This window comes from Mus caroli (assembly GCF_900094665.2).
Source record: "Mus caroli chromosome 6 unlocalized genomic scaffold, CAROLI_EIJ_v1.1 6_unlocalized, whole genome shotgun sequence".
NCBI lineage: Eukaryota > Metazoa > Chordata > Mammalia > Rodentia > Muridae > Mus > Mus caroli.
This window is the reverse complement of record NW_018388436.1, coordinates 236,751-255,404: the sequence shown is the minus strand read 5'-3', so window position 1 is coordinate 255,404 and position 18,654 is coordinate 236,751. Positions and strand designations below refer to the sequence as shown.

Below are 18,654 nucleotides of genomic sequence, written 5' to 3'. Positions count from 1 at the left end.
AGAGTTGCTTGTTTGTTTTGTTTTTTTGTTGGTTTTTTTTTTCGAGACAGGGTTTCTCTGTGTAGCCTTGGCTGTCCTGGAACTCACTCTGTAGACCAGGCTGGCCTCGAACTCAGAGATCCACCTGCCTCTGCCTCCCGAGAGCTGGGACTAAAGGCGTACGCCACCACACCCGGCTAGATTGAGAGTTGCTAACGCTTTACAACAAGCATTCTCATTCCCCTCTTTCAGGAAATCTTCTGCTGATTATATTCGTGAGTTACTTCGGAACAAAACTGCACAGGCCTATCATGATTGGTGTAGGATGTGCAGTTATGGGCCTGGGGTGTTTCTTAATCTCGATACCTCATTTCCTCATGGGCAGGTGAGTATTCCACTCCTTGATGACATTCTAAGTTCAATTTTCACCTACAGGAAATGAGGCTCAGAATTTCCTCTTGGGGAGGAACAGTGCTACCCCAAAATATAGAAGTGTAATTCAGAAATTAAAGTCTTTGGTCTGCAGTATGATTTATGAATCTTGTGGCCTCAGTTCCATTTAGCGTTCCAATTAGTCTATTTGTGAAGTGGGGACTTGAGGCAACTCTTTCATGAAGTTGAAACACATGAACAAATTCTCAGATCCTGCTAATTCATGTGCTGAGTCTTTCCTGAGGACGATTTAGATATATATGTTGGTTGCAAGATATCTACCGTATGACATAATCATGGGCCACCAAAAAAAAAAAATTATAACAATGTAAAGGCTGATTTTTTTCATGTTTACTAAAGTAACTTACACAAAAAATTGTCAAATTGAAATTATGTTGAGTTATTTCTTGTCTCATTTCCTGATTTCTGGGGACACAGGACAGCTTTCAGTACTTTTCTTTCATTTGCCTGAGTGTCTTGTTAGTTTTAAATACTTTAGTGTTAAATGATATAAAAAGTTACTATTTACATTGACACAATTAAAAATATCTCCTATTGTAGAACCATCCTATTTTTGTTATAGAACTAAGTTTTTAACGCTTGTGTTTAGTATTTAGCTCATTGTTTTCTATTTGATTGCTTTTGTTTGTATCTTTGAATATTAGGCAAGTCCCTCACCAGCTGGCAGAGTGAACATCTCTCAGCACATACACCATTTTCCTGGGGATGCCTCTTGCTGTTGTTTCCTAAACCCCTCCTGCTTGTGAACTACAAAGTTATAGGTCATCTCAGTGCCATCTCCTTGGAATTCTTCATCATGATTTTCCTCATGAATTTTTTTTCTTTCCCTCATCTACTTCTTCCCCTGCCTCCCTTTCTTCATTCATTCTTTCTTATGTCTTTCCTTTTAAGATTTTATCTATTTTACATGTGTGTTTTATCTGTACATATGTATATATATATATATATATATATATATATATATATATATATATATATGGTACGTGTCTTGTACACACAAAGATGAGAGGAGGGTGTTGGACCCTTGTAACTAGATTTACAGATGGTTGTTGACTACCATGTGGATGCTGGAAAATGAACCAAGATCGACTTCAAGAAAGAGCCCTTAGCCACTGAACCATCTCTGTAGTCCCATTTTGATTACTTTTTAGAAAACATGGTCTTACAATGTAGCTCAGGCTTGCCTGAAATTTATTATGTAGCTCAGGTTTACCACAAACTCTTGTCAAAACCCTTGCTTCAGAATTCTGAGTGTTGCTATTCCATGAATAAGTTGTAACAACTACCCTGCTTTTCCTCTTTCTTGCTCTTAATTATTCACTGGAGGAATATCTTAACCCATGTTTTGCTATATGTTCTCGCAATCTTCATTCTGTGTAAAAAAAAAAAAAATTCCTCACACAATTTAAGAATTTTCTTGGAAAGTTTGTGGATTTTGGAATCAGAATTAGCATTCTAATTCCTGTGCCTGCTTTCTTCTTCTTCTTCTTTTTCCTCCTCTTCTTCTTCCTCTTCTTCTTCTTCCTCCTCCTCCTCCTCCTTCTGCCACAGACCCTCTGGGTCCCTGTGTCTGCATGGAACAGGTCTCTCAGGCAGGTGAGCAAAGCGTAGCATTAATTGACAAACAGACGCACACAGGAGAGGTGTTGAATCTGAATGTATTGTCAGGTCGAGCATCAGACGTTTTTATAATACAGAGAATACCAGGGGCTACAAATCACATCAGACAAGGTACACTGAAATTTACCAGATACAAGGGAATGACTGCGAAAGGAATTTGCAGGAATCAAATAAATGTTTACAATAGAGATTAGCAGCCTTGCCTAGGATCAGCCTAGTGACAGGCAAGAATTTCACACTTTAGTGTTAATAGCACCAGGGGGTTTTTACTCTTGGCAGGCCTCAAGAATAATGTAGTGTCACGGACCCCTAAATTCCTAGGCCTTGCTAATTCTTATCTTGTCTGGAGAATCTCCATTTGTCAGGAGAGTATATCAACTTGCTCTTGGCATGGAATNTAGCCTGTACTAAAGATTTTTATCTCAGTGGGATTCCCAGGCTCTTTCTGCAGACCAGTTGAGCTAATGGCCCTGTTTTATTGTAATGCTTAATTAGTTACTGAATAGGTTAAACTCCTTGCTGTTATCTGGGATCTTGGAACACTGGGGGAGGCTTTAGCTATGTCAGAATTCAATCTTAAAAGGCACTTATAATAGGGTAATACTAAATAGAGAGCATGTGGATCCATACACTAGACTAATGCGGGAGTAGAAAATTAATGTATGGGTTAGAACGCCAGACTCCAGGAGGAGAGATTCCTTGAAACTCTTTTTTCCTCATGAGCAGCTTTTAGGTATCCCTGCCTGACAGGCTGACTCCTCCTCCTCCTCCTCCTCCTCCTTCCTCCTCTTCTTTTAGCTTTTAGCTCCACAGTCTGAACTTGATTAAGTATTGGTATAAGTTCTTTGCCAGCTCTATCAGATGCCTGCACTCAGGACATTATGTGAAGTTTCTTGTACTCTTTCTCCATAATATATTCTTCCCCTGCTCAGTTCCTTCCTTCTTTTGTAGCTGCTATTTGGGCAATGGCACCCTATGTTTTATTCATATTTTGCCATCTTCATTTTCTAACTCCATGTCTCCTTATCTCCTTGGTGCTTCCTGGGAGATTTAACTTTGTCATCAAAACTCTTGAATGGGCTTGTCATATCTATAAAATTTTGTTGGCAAGGACACATCTCTACCTTAGCTATGTCTTCTGGGGGAACATATTATTTTGTCAAAAATTCAATGACTTTTCTTATGTGAATCTCTCCTTTTGTCACAACTGTCTCCTTCAAGTGTAGCTTTTGTTTGTTTTTTACTTAACTGTAATAGAGTCTTCCATGATGGCCTTGGCTATCTGTTCATATCTCAGAGAAAATAGCAATAGAAGGCTACCTGGAAATTCTGTATACATGTATAGACTTGGTCAATGGGAGTCTTTTGTCTTTTTTCATAAGGATAATTCAGTAGGTGACTGAACATTCAGTTTTCTCTGGAACCTGTATAGCTTGTGTATCTCAGAAGAAATTCTCTGTTATTGTCATATGGGTAGTAACTTGGCTACCAGCCAGAAGAGAATGGGAAGATCACAGTTTGCACAGGTTTTGAAAATGTATTGACTGTCCTTTTTGACACCCATGTCCTTAGTGTACCTGTGTGGTTCCTTTTGCACCTGTGAGCATCTCCACATGGAGAGATGGAGGACAAGCCTGAGGATCTAGCTGTCCTTCTGTGCGCCTTCACTGTCACTTAGACTTTGCCTTGTGTGCCCATCTGAGTCCTTCATTGGGAGTTTCTTCTTGCAATCTTCCATGGAGGCCTGGAATGTATCATAGTCAGGTTTCCCTGACATGGTTCAGTGGCCATTCACATATCCACATCCCAGTCTCAATATAGTATTGGGTTTCAGTTGACAACATTTGCAGTTTCTCATCTACAGTTTTTATTTTTCTTTAACTTTTAGATATTTTGTTTGTATATGTTGTGGTAGCAGTGGCAGTGTATGTAATTCCAGATGAGGACACGAAACAACTCTGAAGGTTCTATTTTGTCCCCTTACCCTCTGGGAAATGACATAAAATCTAGGTGGTCAGACTTGCACACAAGTGGTGCTACAATGAAGGCATCTGGTATCTCACAAGCCTATTTTTTGTGTGCTTTTCTTTGTTTGAAACAGTCTCATGTAGTCCAGGGTCATCTCAAAAATCTCTCTATAGTTAAAAATAATCATTAACTTCTGATTCTCTGGCCTTCATCCCCTGAGTGCTGGGATTTCAGGTATTTCTCATCAAGTCTAATTTTATAGATTGCTCAGGATCAAATCCTATATTGGTGCTTGCCAGATCCCAGTGACCAACTGAAGGACATCTTCATATCTATATCACTTTATTTGAGGAAATGGTCTCCCCCCATTTCATTCTGAACCCTTTACTGCTCTTTTATTGCCAAATGGGGGAATAACTGGCTCTGAATGAACAACTGAATTTTAAGTGAACAATGAACCAAATGAAGGTTATTTGATCTTCTTGGGTGATTTTGAAGGGAACTGAAAATTTGTGAATGTAGTTTAAAAATTATATTTTTACTTTCTATTCCATTCAAATCAATGTCAAGAAATATTGGGCTCTTACTGTGTTTTCTCACCTTCTGCTAAAGGTGATAATTCTTTGAGGCTGACCTATTCTCATGGGATCATGGAAAGACAGACAGAGACACATCTCCACAAATTTACTGACAACAGCTGTTGGAATGTTCAGGCAGTTGTTCTAAGGGAAAGTTATTCTGACTTCGGTGCTATATCGTGTAGCATAGGAGTTATACTATTGGTAACTATAGCTCCATACTAATGTTGAGTTCAGTAGCCCATGTCTTCCTCTGGTTATCTTTAATCTAAGAAATGATGATCCAGCGTACTCTCTAATGGAAAGAGCCTTAGAAAAACACATTTTCCTCTATGTTTACATTTTATTTTCTTTCTATGACCATGATCCTTGTTGATGTGCTCATGTTAAATGTCCACTTTTTATTGGCACTTTTAGTTCTATGAGACTGTTGTTAGGTGATGGATTCTGTCACATCTAGTTATAAAATGTAGAGTTTTCTTCTGTCAGAGTTATTGAACATATGAAAGAACAACCATTTGAATTCTCAGAAAGGAAGGACAAGGACACAGCTCAGAGAACCCAGACCACATGTCTTGTTTTGTATTGTTTGTATCTCTCTAAAGATTTTTGTCCCTCATTTTTTTCTTATTTTTTGTTCTTTTATCTCACACCAATTATTTCTAGGAAAGAGTCATTTAGAAATCACAGGAAGCTGACATTAGAAAATTTGAAAGCTATGTTACCTACATGGACGAATTTGAATGCTAACTATAAATAAGTCTCATGTTTTCTTTTCATTATCAATCTCTTTCGATGATATTGATAGTTTTATTCATTTGTTTTTGTTTGATGTTTTTTAAGAAAAGTTAAAATACATCCAAGGCTGATCTCAAGCTTGCCGTACAGCTGAAAGTGGCTGTGTGTTTCTGGTTCTGATATATTCACCTTTCAAGTGCATTGGTGGCAGGCATGGGCCACCACATCAATTTTATGCTGCTCTGGAATTTACATCTGGAGCTCCCTGGCCAGTTTAGTGTTTTCAATTATTTATTTGCTTACTTGTTTATTTGTGTACCTACGTGTGTGTGTGTGTGTGTGTGTGTGTGTGTGTGTGTGTGTGTGTGTGTGTCTGTGTGTGTGCATGTGTGCTCATGTGGGTTCCAAGCATTAAACTGAGATCACTAGGCTTTTGTCCCAAGTCCTTTACCTGCTATATCATCTAGCTTGCCACGACATAGGAGTCTTAATTATTAGAGTGACTATTGTGGAATTGTCTTTACTGGCTCTCGACCACTTGTTTTCAGGGAAGCAGAAGTTAGTAATCTCCAGATGCTCTCTTTGCAGTCAGTTACTCACAGTGAATGTTTCCTGTGTCCACACAGATATGAATATGAAACAACAATATCACCTACAAGCAACTTGACCTCAAATAGCTTTGTGTGTATGGAAAACAGAACACAGACCTTAAAGTCAACGCAAGACCCAACAGGTGGGTTTGTGCTTTTAATTCTTTTGGGTGACAGACATGAAAACAAAATGCTCTTTTATGAAGGGCTTTAATATGGCACTGGATTTAGTAGACATGTAAGACAAATGAACAAAATTTATTTCCCTTTTCAGGAAAGGGAGATGTCTAACAATCTAGCATACTCTCCCTCCTGAGTCTGAATATGCTTATTAAGAATCCTTGGTTTCTTAGGCAACATTGTAGAGTTAGTCATAAAAGAAAATGATTTAGAAGAATGAATTCAGACACACTATGTCATTCGTATATGTGGTTGGTCTAGTTTGGTTTTCTGTTGCTATAATAAGATATTGCCTAAAAGCAACTCAAAGAGGAAAGAGTTTATCTAGTTTACCAATTACAGTCTACCATGAGGGAAGCCAAGACAAGAACTTGCATGTACAGACCAAAGCAGAGACCACTGGGAAATGTTGCATCTTAACTTGCTTCTCTAGTTTGTTCAGCTATATCTGTCACACAGCTTAGGCCCACCTGCCTTGTAGTGTTAACACTTGCATGAGTCTATGTCATCTCATATTATTTAGCCAAGAAGTAAAATGCATCGTAGACATGCCCACAGACCAATATGAGGGAGGCAATTCCTCAGTTGAGATTTCTTCTTCTCCAGTATGTCTAAATTTGTATCAAGTTGACAAAAACTATCCATCACAGTGATTATACAAATAGAAAATACAGCCAGAAAGAAGCTTCCCTGGATCTGTGCTTTGTACCAAGTTCCTTACTTACCCAGGAACTTGCTGTTTAGTCTCCCTTTTCCTCATTAACAGAGATATTATTATGGATTTCAAGCAAACAGTGGTGCTTCCTTTATTTCCTCTTGGCCCAGGCCCTGTGATACTGGCCCAAGTTCATTCTTATGGTCTACTAATTACAGTAATTGTGATTCAAATCCAGGATAAGAACTCACGGGAGGAAATCTTTGTTTTCTCTCACAGCTTCAGAGGTCAGCCTGTGACCACTTGGCCCCATGTTTATGGAAAGAGTAACATAATGGCATGAGCATTGGCTGACACTGTCTTTACTTCTTGGTGGGCAGGAAGAATAGAGAACAAGATACAGGAAGTGATAGCATATAATGTTTGTGACCACGCAACAACCCCGATGACCAACTTTCTCCAAATAGACCAACTCCTTAACCTTTCAGTACTGCTCAATGATGTAACTCTCATGACTGTATCAACAAATTTGCCCATTGATTATGTCAGAGCCATGATGGCCTCTCTCTGGATAAGCCCTCACAGACACAGCAAAATTCCGTGTAAATGTATCAGTTGTATCAGTTCCTTCTCCGTGTATTACTGCTTCTGTTTTACTCTGATAAACATCATGATGAAAGGACCTTAGAAAAGGAAGAGTTCATGCTTTGTTTATAGTTCTAGATCAGAGATTCTTAACATTCCCAATGCTGTAGACCTTTAATATCATCCCTTATGTTCTGTTGACCAGCACTATAAAAATATTTTCTTGCTACTTTATAACTGTAATTTTCCTGCTGTTATGAATCATAGTGTGAATCTCTGATACTTCTGATGGTCTTAAGTCACCCACTTAGGTGACTTAGAGGGATGAGAAGCAATCATGGCAGGGAGGTATGGTAGGAAGAACAGGAAGCTCAGAACTCACATCTCAGCTATTAGAATAGAGCAGCAATAGAGCAATCTAGAAGTAGTAGAGCTTTTAGCTCTTAAAGTCTGTCTCTAGTGGCATTCTTCTTAAACTTTCCCAAACAGCAACACCAACTGGAGACTATGAATTTAATGCCAGAGCCTCTGGGAGGCATTTCTACTCAAACCACCACAGTATTCACACAGAGGGCAGGCTTTGGTTCTAGCACTGATATCAGGGTGTTCACAAGCAACTGTAAGTCGGGTTCTAAGGAATTGGGTGCCCTTTTCTGGCCCTCTGGGCATGTGCACACATGTGATGCACATATAGGCATGAAGGTGTACACATTTACATATACATTTTACAAAGTGTTTTTTAAAGTCACATATGGTAAAAGACCCAATACATTTCCTGAACATTTAGTCTGGAGGTGACTCAGCAGAATGACCTCAGGTTAGAACATTTCCATTTTATGTTGGATTTTCATTTCCCAGAAAATTCAGTAGTCTCCAAAATTTGGACTCAGGAAATCTATGGAGATCAAACTAACTTGAGAGTCCAAATGCAGCCATGTCTGAAGCTCCCAGCCACAGAAACCTTCTAAGCACAGCAGTGTGATGAAATTGTGTGCACTGTTCTATTTCAGTCCCATTTCCTGACTAAGGATGATTTTTTTTTTATTAACAATGCAATGCTTTTGGCCTTAGCTTGGCTTGTTCCCCAACTAGCTCTTCAGATATTTTCACCCATTTATCCTACTCTATGTCTGCCGCATGGCTGGTTAGTTACCTCTCCTCAGTTTCATACATCCGACTTCCTCTGAGTCTGGGTGGGGAATTCTCTTTTTGAGCATTTCTATCTTCTTCCAGAATTTCCACTTTCTACTTCCTGTCTTTGCTTTAGCCATCACATTTTAATTTTACCCAGTCATAGACTGCCTTAGACAGGCAAGGATGGACAGTGATATATCTTCACAGAAGTCATAGAAATATGCTTACAATGTGAGAAAGTAACCTCTACACCTTCATTTTTACCTCCTGAACTGACTGGAAAATCTTCCCTTTGTTCTCCTTGCATTGCAGTGAAATTTAACATCTCCCTATGTGCAGAGCCCCCCAAAAGTACTTGATTCTTCTAGTGTCTGACTCTTGCCATAGAAGAGGATTGAGCATCTCCCAGTGATCTCTAGACAAAAATCATCATCTTTCTTAAAGATAAGAATCTGAATTCCTAGATATGGGAATTGATTTTACTGAACTAGGAATTAATGACAATTCTACCTCATGGCCTAGTTGTGCTTGGACATATACAGGCAGCCCCTGACCAGTCCACAGAAGATGGTACATTCTTCTGCAGTTCCCTTAAAACTTGATGTCATAGTTTGCCTCTGGAGTGGAAGTTCATTTAGCTTAGAATAAACTTGGGAGCTGCATGTAAACCTTCAAAGATTCTCCCCTTTGCCGTTCAGTTCCCTTTGGCATAGTTTTTGATACTCAAATGATTTCCTGATACAGCAACTGTTGGAGTAGTTTATTGATGATAAATGATAAAATTTACAGAAAAACTATACATTTAGTATTCACTTAAACTTTTAGTTTCTAAAAAGTAATTTAAACTGTAGATAATTCAAACTTCCACCAAATTTCTGTCTGTATTGTATAAATACAGCATGAATTTTCACAGACAGAGACACATGCATGCTTGTTTTCCCTTCCTCAAAGGTGTAGAGGAATGGAATGAGGCAACACACCTATTAACTAACTGGGTCCTCTGATTGATGTAAAACTGAGTCCCTGTAGTGAGGGAAAGTGCTAGGTTTTAGTGTTTGTTTATTTCTATGGTATATATTCTCACTATCAACGTGTTGTCTCATCTCTCTCAACCAAGAGGAAATCGGCTCCAGTAGAGCACTTGTACTCCAATGTTGAGTATTCTTTCAGAGTACACAGGAGAGGTGACTCACTGATTCAGAGCCAGCATAGTAACATAAGACCTTAAATGGTTATCATGAGCTGATGACTTAATAAAGGCTTACAGAAATTTTTGAATTTTTTGTAACACTTTCAGTTGCTTTCAATAACTTTTTACTGACAAATACTCATACAGTTTTCTCTTGTTTAAATGCAGAGTGTGTGAAAGAAATGAAATCATTAATGTGGATATATGTACTGGTAGGAAACATTATACGTGGAATGGGTGAAACTCCCATCATGCCCTTGGGTATTTCCTACATAGAAGATTTTGCAAAATCTGAAAACTCTCCTTTATACATTGGTAAGTTTGAAAATCATTCTTAACATCATTTTTAGGAAAGCAACTTCTTGGAGTGTGGAAATTGGCTGTTGATTCAGATCCTGTGTGGTTTCCAGAGGGTGGGTAGAGTGCGATGCCTCTGTAGATCATGAGATTGTTCAATGGGGGATTGACCAGTAGCTCGAGACATGGCTTTCACACCTCTGCTTCTTACTGATGGAGAGCCTCACATCTGCTGATCTTACAGTCCTCTGATGCCACCACACTGTCTCTAAACTTTTAACAGATTCTCCAATATTTCCTGGAAAATGTTCTTGATTCAATTGTATTTTTTTTTCTTCAATTTTGACTGCTTTTAGGTCTTCATCTATAAGTTATTTCAATTTAATCATTGGCCATTTTGTCTGTAGTATTTTAAAATATAGTTTGTTTTTTTAGTCTCTCTTTCTGTGTGTGACTGTGTGTGTGTGTGTGTGTGTGTGTGTGTGTGTGTGTGTGTGTGTGTGTGTGTGTTGGGTGCGTATATGCTAGTGTGGTAGTCCGAAACTGGCCTTTCTTTTAGGAGTTAACCCCGGGAATTGAATTTTTGTTTTGGGTTCAGGTTTGGTGGACAAGTGTCTTTACCTGCTGAGCCATCTGACTGTTCCTGCTGTGTTTTCTCTTGTCATGTTCTCTTGCACAGTAAGCCTTGCCAAACACTGTTTTAATAATTTCTTGTCTATCATGTCCGCCATAGCAACTGTCTTCTTACTTATCAGTTGCTCTGTTTTTACTACTCCAGGCTCTACACTCCAGTCTTCTGTGATGTTAATGATACAGTTTGCTTCTTATAACTCCTCAGCCTAAACATGTTCCTTCATTGTTTTATTAAATATACCTGCTTATTCTTTTGTTTGTATTCCTTTAAATTATCTTTTAAAAAACTCTCTGCATCTCTCAGGCAAGAGCCAATTTACTGTCCACTTCCTTATGTTGTGTGCTAGATGATTTGACTTTACTATGAATAATTTGTTTATGTTCTTAAGTAAATTCATCTGTACTTAATTATAAACCCAGACCTTTGTATACAGGGTTTTTAATTAATATAGATGCATCACTTCGAAAATAAAGAGTTCAAGAGATGACAGAAATAGGACTAGTGTTAATCAAGATGAATTAAGCTAAAAATAACTTTTGGTCACATTTTAGAGGCTTATTAATTTGACAATAAAATTTTCTAGTGTTAATCTAGTCATTCTGCCCCCCCACAGACATCTAAATAATAAAATACAAGCACTTTTCTATAATAAATTGTTATAATATCAATCTCATTTTCAAAACCACAGAGACTATATATATATATATATAATATACATATAATATATATATATATAATTTGTATATCTTAAGTTTAGTACATAAATATCTAAATTTCCTATATAATAGCTACATAATTACATAAATATTATATATGCATATATAATCAAATAACTATAAAACACAAATTAGAAATATAGTTTTGTGTATGGGTCTGTAACTGAAGAGATATTGAAGCCAGATATGAAAACTGAAAGGTATCTATGTAGACAATAAGTTAAACAAGAAGAGATCAGTTTGTCTTGGGAACACACATCTATACTGAGAATTCTTAGGTCCAAATACTTGGAGAATTTTCTGCTTAGTGTATGGAGTGAGAGGAGGAAACTTCAACAAGGAGTATCCATGGGAACAGAGAAATCAATAAATACAGTTTGGTGAAGATTTCAGGAGGAAGCAGTCAGAAGATTTGGCCAACAATATCAAGTAAGTTAAGAGACTAAAAGTCAAAAGTGTACATGAGTCAAGATGGCTGAGGCATACACAGCACCTGAAGCAGACTAGAGGCTTTCAAGGCAAGTCTTCCCAGAAATCCCTGGCTATGGTAGCCAGCACAAAGCCACGACTGATACCTGCAGTGGTTAGGAGGGACCCAGTAAATGGATGAGAGATACTACCAGCAAGCACATGCTCTCTCTCCACTTCAATGTCAGCCCTGTAACCTCCATGAACGAGTCTCTATATTGGAATCCAAGTGCAAGCCAAAGTGCTATGCTGCAAGAAGGAGTCTGAAATCTCCAGAGATTGCAGTATCTGCAGAACAACTAAAAAGAAAAAATCAGGATCAGGTCTGATAGGAAGATGTTTTGAAACCTCTGACACCTATCACTGTCCTCTCCACTCCAGGAAAAGAATCAGTCTAGACAGAAATCCAGTGAGAAGAACTCTTAAAAATCATGATAGGAATTCTGAAATGTAGCTATTCAGAATTGATGGCTAATAGCAGTGGTGTGGGTGGAGAAGGACTCTTTTATTTAAGGTGCTTACCACTGGGAGTTTAGCCATGCTCCAGTGAGTAAATGGGTTGGACTTAGAATTTTCTTTTTTCACCCATTTGGGGGAGGTCATGGAGGGAGATGGACCTGAAAAGACTGAGAAGTGAATGTTATCAAGGTTTATTATGTAAAACTCCCAAATAATCAATAAAGAGGACAATAGGAGAGAAAGTGATCCATGTAGAAATCACTCGTGGTACCAAGAGAGAATCTTATAAACAGGAAGCATTTGAGCAGAATAACAGGCAGACAACGTAGAACAGGAAAGAACTCAATGAAGGTTGGAGATCTTGTAGGAATCTTTGCACAAAGGTCATCAAACAGCAGGAAGTGTTTCAGAGAAACAGATAGGAAGGTTGGTATTGAGAAGTCAGGCACACACAGAAATACTAACCCATAGAGCCACAGAGACAGAGGCAAAGACAGAATCTAAAGTGAAAAGAAGGAAGTTGATGTTGTTCATATCTGGATGTTCTGTGGGTAGGAGAGAGTCTGAACTGCAGATACATTGGGAGGTGCTAGAGTTGGTTTCAAAGAACCCAGGTGTGGTTGGAAAGGACCAAGATAAGACCTGTGACCAGGACAACATCAAAGGGAAGTGTTGTTATGAGGACACATTCTTTCTGTGGAAGGAAGTTTCCAGAATAGAGCTTTGATGAAGCCGTACCAGCAGTACATGAAGTTCACTACAACAAGCACTACTTTAGAAACAGTGTTAATTCCATTACTCTCTCTCTCTCTCTCTCTGAGTGAAACTTTGCAGATAAGAGATTTCATTTAGAGAAAAGAGGTAAATTTGGCTTAGAATTCTATCACAACAGGGAAGTCACAGCAGCAGGAGCTTGAGACTGCTGGACACACCCACAAGAGCAGAGAGAGTGAACTTATGCATTTTATGTCTCTGCTTACATGGTTGTGCTCAACTGTTTCTTCACTCTTACAAAGTTCAGAACCTCTGTGGGGAATGGTGCTACCCACAGTGGACTGGGTCTTCCCATATTAACTTACTAAAATAATCTTCTATTGCCCTGTCCAGAGGTAAACACTACATAGGCAATGTGACCTTCCCCCCAGGTAGTTCTGTATTGTGTTGATAATGAAAGCTAGCCATCACAGAGACACTCTGAAAACCTGGCTATCGAAGCATCAAAGGGCCTTGCTCACATCATTGCTTTGATGGGACTACCTGTGACAGTAGAGCCTTGCAGTTATCTTAGTGTAGAAAAGAATTTGAAAGGTGGTTTTAAGTAATGAGAATTTTGTGTCAGTAAACTTTCATTCACTTAAATCCCAGAGTTAATGGTTTATTTATTTATATTTTATTAATCATCCCATTCACTTACATCTCAAATGATAGCCCACTTTCCAGTTACGCCTCCACAGGTTTCCCATCCCAAAACCTCCTTCTCCTCCCTCCATTTTGCCTCTCTATGTGGCTGCTCCCCCACCCACCCAACCTCTCCTGCCCCACTCCTCCAGCATCCCCTTACAAATGGTCTATGACGAGGAAATTTTTCATTTGGTTCATGTCTCTAGAAGTTTTGGTCTATGTCACTGGTGTCCTGTCATGAGGCACCTCATTATGGTGGAAGAGCCATTTTGTGACTGAGAAATAACACAGAATCGGGAAGCTGTTATAGCTTTACTCCAGATGACCTGAAGACCCATCACCATTCCCTGTGTGAGAAGCAATGCATCAGATTCCAGTGATTCCCCCACCTCCAGAAAAAATTCTGTAAATTGAGGTCCTGGGAAACATCCCATATTAAAGCCATAAGAGCTTCTTTCTCAATATTTATAGAAAACTAACACATGTACAGATAATATACATATGAACATTTATGTACAGGTAACATAGATATACATTGAATATGTAAAAAGCAAATGTGAGGTAGTGAGGTGTGTAACTCAGTAATAAAGTTCTTTCCTAGCCTGTTACATTTGATACCCATCTCTGCAAAGTAAGGAAAAGAAATCTAAGATTAAAAATAATTCAATCTCAATCCTTTTATTTTTAAAACAAATTCTTTGTGTATTTGTGTCACTCCCTATCTTTGTTTACTTCCAGGGATTTTAGAAACAGGAATGACCATTGGCCCTTTGATTGGACTTCTGTTGGGATCTTCCTGTGCAAACATTTATGTAGACACTGGGTCTGTGAATACAGGTAACACAATGCATTTTATTTATACAAGCCCATTCCTAGAGTGTGGGAGAATGCTCAGAAAGGCTATACCACTGCCTCCTTTGATCCTGTTGAGTAAATTATCACCTTAAAGATGATAGACCTAAGGGAGCAGAGGAAAAGATAAAATGTCATCTTCTGATTCCAAATCCACCATTCTTCAATGTTTCAGCCACATGTTTGATTTCAAAGAATTACCCATAAAGGTTTTTCTCAATGAGGCTGTCACAGTGGATAAAGAAACAGATCTTTCTGTTATGTGGTAAGCACCAATTTACAAATGTTTCATATGACAGGTTTACATGCTGTTAAAATATATCACCATATACTGCTTGATGAAATTAATTTTCTTAATGAATACACAAACCATAAAAATAATTGGAGACCATGTATTTTATTTTATTAACTCTCTCTCTCTGTGTGTGTGTGTGTGTGTGTGTGTGTTTATGTGTATGTGTGTGCCTGCTTGTTTCAGAGAAGGGAGAAGGTATATGATCTCCTGAAATGAGAGTTATAGGTGGTGGTTAATTTCCATGTATGTCCTGGAAATAGAACTCAGGACTTCTGCAAGAGCAACAATAACACTTGGCCACTGAACTGGCTCTCCAGCCCCCATCCTCACTCACTGTGCTATTTTGAGAAATGAGTATGCCAGGTTAAAGTTAATTCCTTAAATACTCTCGAATCTGATTTCTCTCTTTTTGAAATGTAGTTTTAACTATTATGCTATGAAGCACTTTAGGTCCTTTTCTTCTTACTTGATTTTACTTTCACCCAATTGATCAAACTCATAGACTTTAGACTTTATCTAGAGGTATGAATTATCACAGTGGAGTGGCAGAGGCTAGAAATCCAGAAATTAAAAAGTATAGGAAGAAGATCTCAAGATCAAGTCCCAATCAATAACAGGAACAAACTGTGAATTGATTACAAATTATATACAAAGTTTATTCTTAGATGGAATTATGATGAATAATAGTTTTCTACAGTCTACATGTGAAAGAATAATGCAAGTTAATGCAACATCTATAATTCTTTACAGATGACCTGACCATAACTCCCACTGATACACGCTGGGTCGGTGCTTGGTGGATTGGCTCTTTGGTCTGTGCAGGAGTGAATATCCTGACCAGCATCCCCTTTTTCTTCTTTCCAAAATCACTCCTAAAGGAAGGATTACAGGATAATGGGGATGGAACTGAAAATGCCAAAGAGGAGAAGCACAGAGAAAAAGTCAAGGAGGAAAACCGAGGAATGACTAAAGGCAAACATGGAAACTTTAAACTCTGGTTTAAATGGGTCTGTGGTCAGTGGGCACGTGTCGCTTGTGCTGAGTTTAGACAGTTTTTGACTCATCATCACCATTCAGTTGTGTTGAATGTCTTCCACAGTCATCTCTTGGAAACAACTAACAACATATGGAACCCGACTTACATGAATTGTCTTATATTAGACTTATAAAATTCAAGTCAGTCTGAATACTCAATGAGAAAATGTATTTTACCATCTGTTTTGAAAATCTTATACTGCAGAAAATATTAGACTAAGTTAAGAAAAAAGAAAACAGGAGTAAGCAGAAATCCCAGCTATAGATAGTGGTAAAGGAAAACTTGTTTGATAAGGAAAATGTTTAGCTATGAGCATCCTTGAAGTCAAAGCTGAAAGAGAAAACATGATAGGTGACATGATCCTATTTGAAGGTGGTGATAGTCTACAGGGCAACTGTTCCCTCAGAACAGACTGTTTTACAGGGAGCAGGCATGTTACTAAGCAACAACGCAGAGATGCTTCTGTGAGGGACTACTATGGGACAGTGGAATGTTCAACAGTGTGCGTTCTTAAAACTTAACTCTATGTCATAGCTGTGTGTGTTGAGACCTTTGCAGTGTTCTCAAGAGATCTGAGTTCATGTATAAGGGACATGCTTTGGGCTCTGGAATTCTGAAAGTATATAGTTGGAAGATGGGAAGGGCTAGTGTGTTACCTATCAAATGAGGTTAAGAGTGTATTATTTTCCTGGGTTTCTGTTTGGTTCTGGCACAGACTACTGTGGTGAGCATCTTATTGATGATATTGCTATTTCTTCTATTACTTATAACCTCCAACATTGTTTTGCACTGAATAGTCAGTCACATGTCAGCCTTAAACATCAGGGCTGAGGAGCCAGTGACACTCGGAGCCAATGCAGAGGTTTAAATGTTCTTAGGATCATAGCCATGTTAAAGATTCTCCAGAAAGGGGTTCTGGTTTTGTCTAATTGAGTCTCTGGAAGCCTGCCAAGGGTCACCATTAGTTAAATCTGTTGGTCCTTTTTGTGGAGTCCCTCAGGTCCTTCAATCATTCCACAATCTCTTCCACAAGACTCTCTGAGCCCAGTCTAATATTTAGCTGTAGGTTTCTTCAGGTTCTTCGGTCAGTTGCTGTGTGGATCCTTTCAGAGTATCATTAATAGTGTCAGCGATTGATGCTTGCCCATGGGATGGTTCTCAAGTTGGACAAGTCATTTGCTGGCCATGCCTTAAATCGCTGCTCTATCTTTGTCCCTGCACTTCTTGTAGGCAGGACAAATTTTGGATCACAGGTTTCATGGGTGGGCTTGTGTTCTTATTTTTCCAGTGGGAGTCCTTCCTGGCTACAGGATGTGACCACTGCAGGATCCATATTCCCAGTTTCTAGGATTCTCAGGTGGAGTCAGCGTCATATCCTTTCTGGAGTCTTCTCCAACCCAGGTTTCTGGCAAGTCCTTGACATATGTCCCTTCCCCAACTCCTACCTCTTTCAGTTCACTCTCCTTGTCCCCTCTCCCCAGCTCTTCCTATACCTGATCCTCCTCACACTATCCCCCTTCAGATTTTCCTTTTCCATCCAATTCCCTCCCTCTATACACCTTCAATGACAATTTAATTTTCTCTTCTGAGTGAGATTCAAGTTTCTTCTCTTGGACACTTCTTATTAGCTTTTCTGAGTCTGAGGACTCAGAGTATTGGGGATATCCTGTACTTTATGGCTAGTATCCACTTATAATTGAGTACATATCATGCATGTCCTTTGATTATCGATTACTTCACTCAGAATATCTTCTACTTCTATCCATTTGTCTGCAAAGTTTATGATGTTCTTGTTTCTAATAGCTGAGCAGTATTCCATTGCATACATGAACCACATTTTCTTTATCCTTTCTTTCATTGAGAGACATCAAGGTTCATTCTAGTTTCTGGCTATGAACATAATGGAGAAAGTATCCTTGTGGTATGGTGGGGCATATATCTGGGTCTTCAGGTAAGACCACGATTATTTCCAGAGTGGTTGCACAAGTTAGCATTATTCCCCTTGCTCTACATCCTCTCCAGCTTTTGCTGTTGCTTGAGCTGTTTTACACACACACACACACACACACACACACACACACACACACACACACATTTAATGTATATGAATACACTGTCAATGTCTTCAGACACATCAGAAATGGTCATCGGATCCCATTATACATGGTTGTGAGCCAGTCGTGGTTGCTGGAAATTGACCTCAGGACCTCTGGAAGAGCAGTTAGTGTTCTTCACCTCTGCTCCATCCCTCCAGCACTGTTGCTTGAGTTTTCAATCTTAGCCAGTCTGATGGTTGTAAGGTGGAATTTTACAGTCATATTAATTTGTATTTCTCTTATGACTTGTGATGTGAAGTGCTTCTTGGCCATTCAAGATTTCTCTGTTGAGAATTATTGGTTTAACTCTATACCTCATATTTAATTAAATTGTGTGGTTTATTGGTATCTAATTTCTTGAATTCTTTATATAATTTGGATATTAGCCCTCAGTAGGATGTAGGGTTGGTGAAGATCTCTTCCCAATCTATAAGTTGCCATTTTGTCATATGGATTGTGTCTTTGCCTTACAGAATCATTTTGGTTTCAGGAGGTCCCATTTATTAATTGTTGATCATATTGGCTAAGCTATTGGTGTTGTGGTCAGGAAGTTGTCTCCTTTACAAATACCTTCAAGGCTATTCCTTTTTTTCTGTTCCATTAGATTTGGTTTCTCTACTTTTACATTGATGCCTTTGGTCTCGTTAGATCTTAGTTTTGTACAATGTGATAAATATGGATCTATTTGCATTTTTCTATATGCAGACATCCAGTCAAGACAACAACCATTT

At 38.6% G+C, this 18,654-nt stretch overlaps 1 protein-coding gene across 3 annotated transcripts in view; it reads left to right on the top strand.

Moving 5' to 3' along the window:
- Positions 1-18,654, top strand: part of LOC110287588 (solute carrier organic anion transporter family member 1A4) — a 91,727-nt gene that overhangs the window by 57,504 nt on the left and 15,569 nt on the right. For all 3 annotated transcript variants that reach the window (XM_021154163.2, XM_021154162.2, XM_021154161.2), the window contains 5 exons: positions 232-364; positions 5,963-6,069; positions 9,838-9,984; positions 14,383-14,481; positions 15,542-15,763. In XM_021154163.2, the coding sequence (XP_021009822.1) occupies positions 232-364; positions 5,963-6,069; positions 9,838-9,984; positions 14,383-14,481; positions 15,542-15,763 (708 nt within the window). The remainder of the gene's footprint in view (positions 1-231; positions 365-5,962; positions 6,070-9,837; positions 9,985-14,382; positions 14,482-15,541; positions 15,764-18,654) is intronic.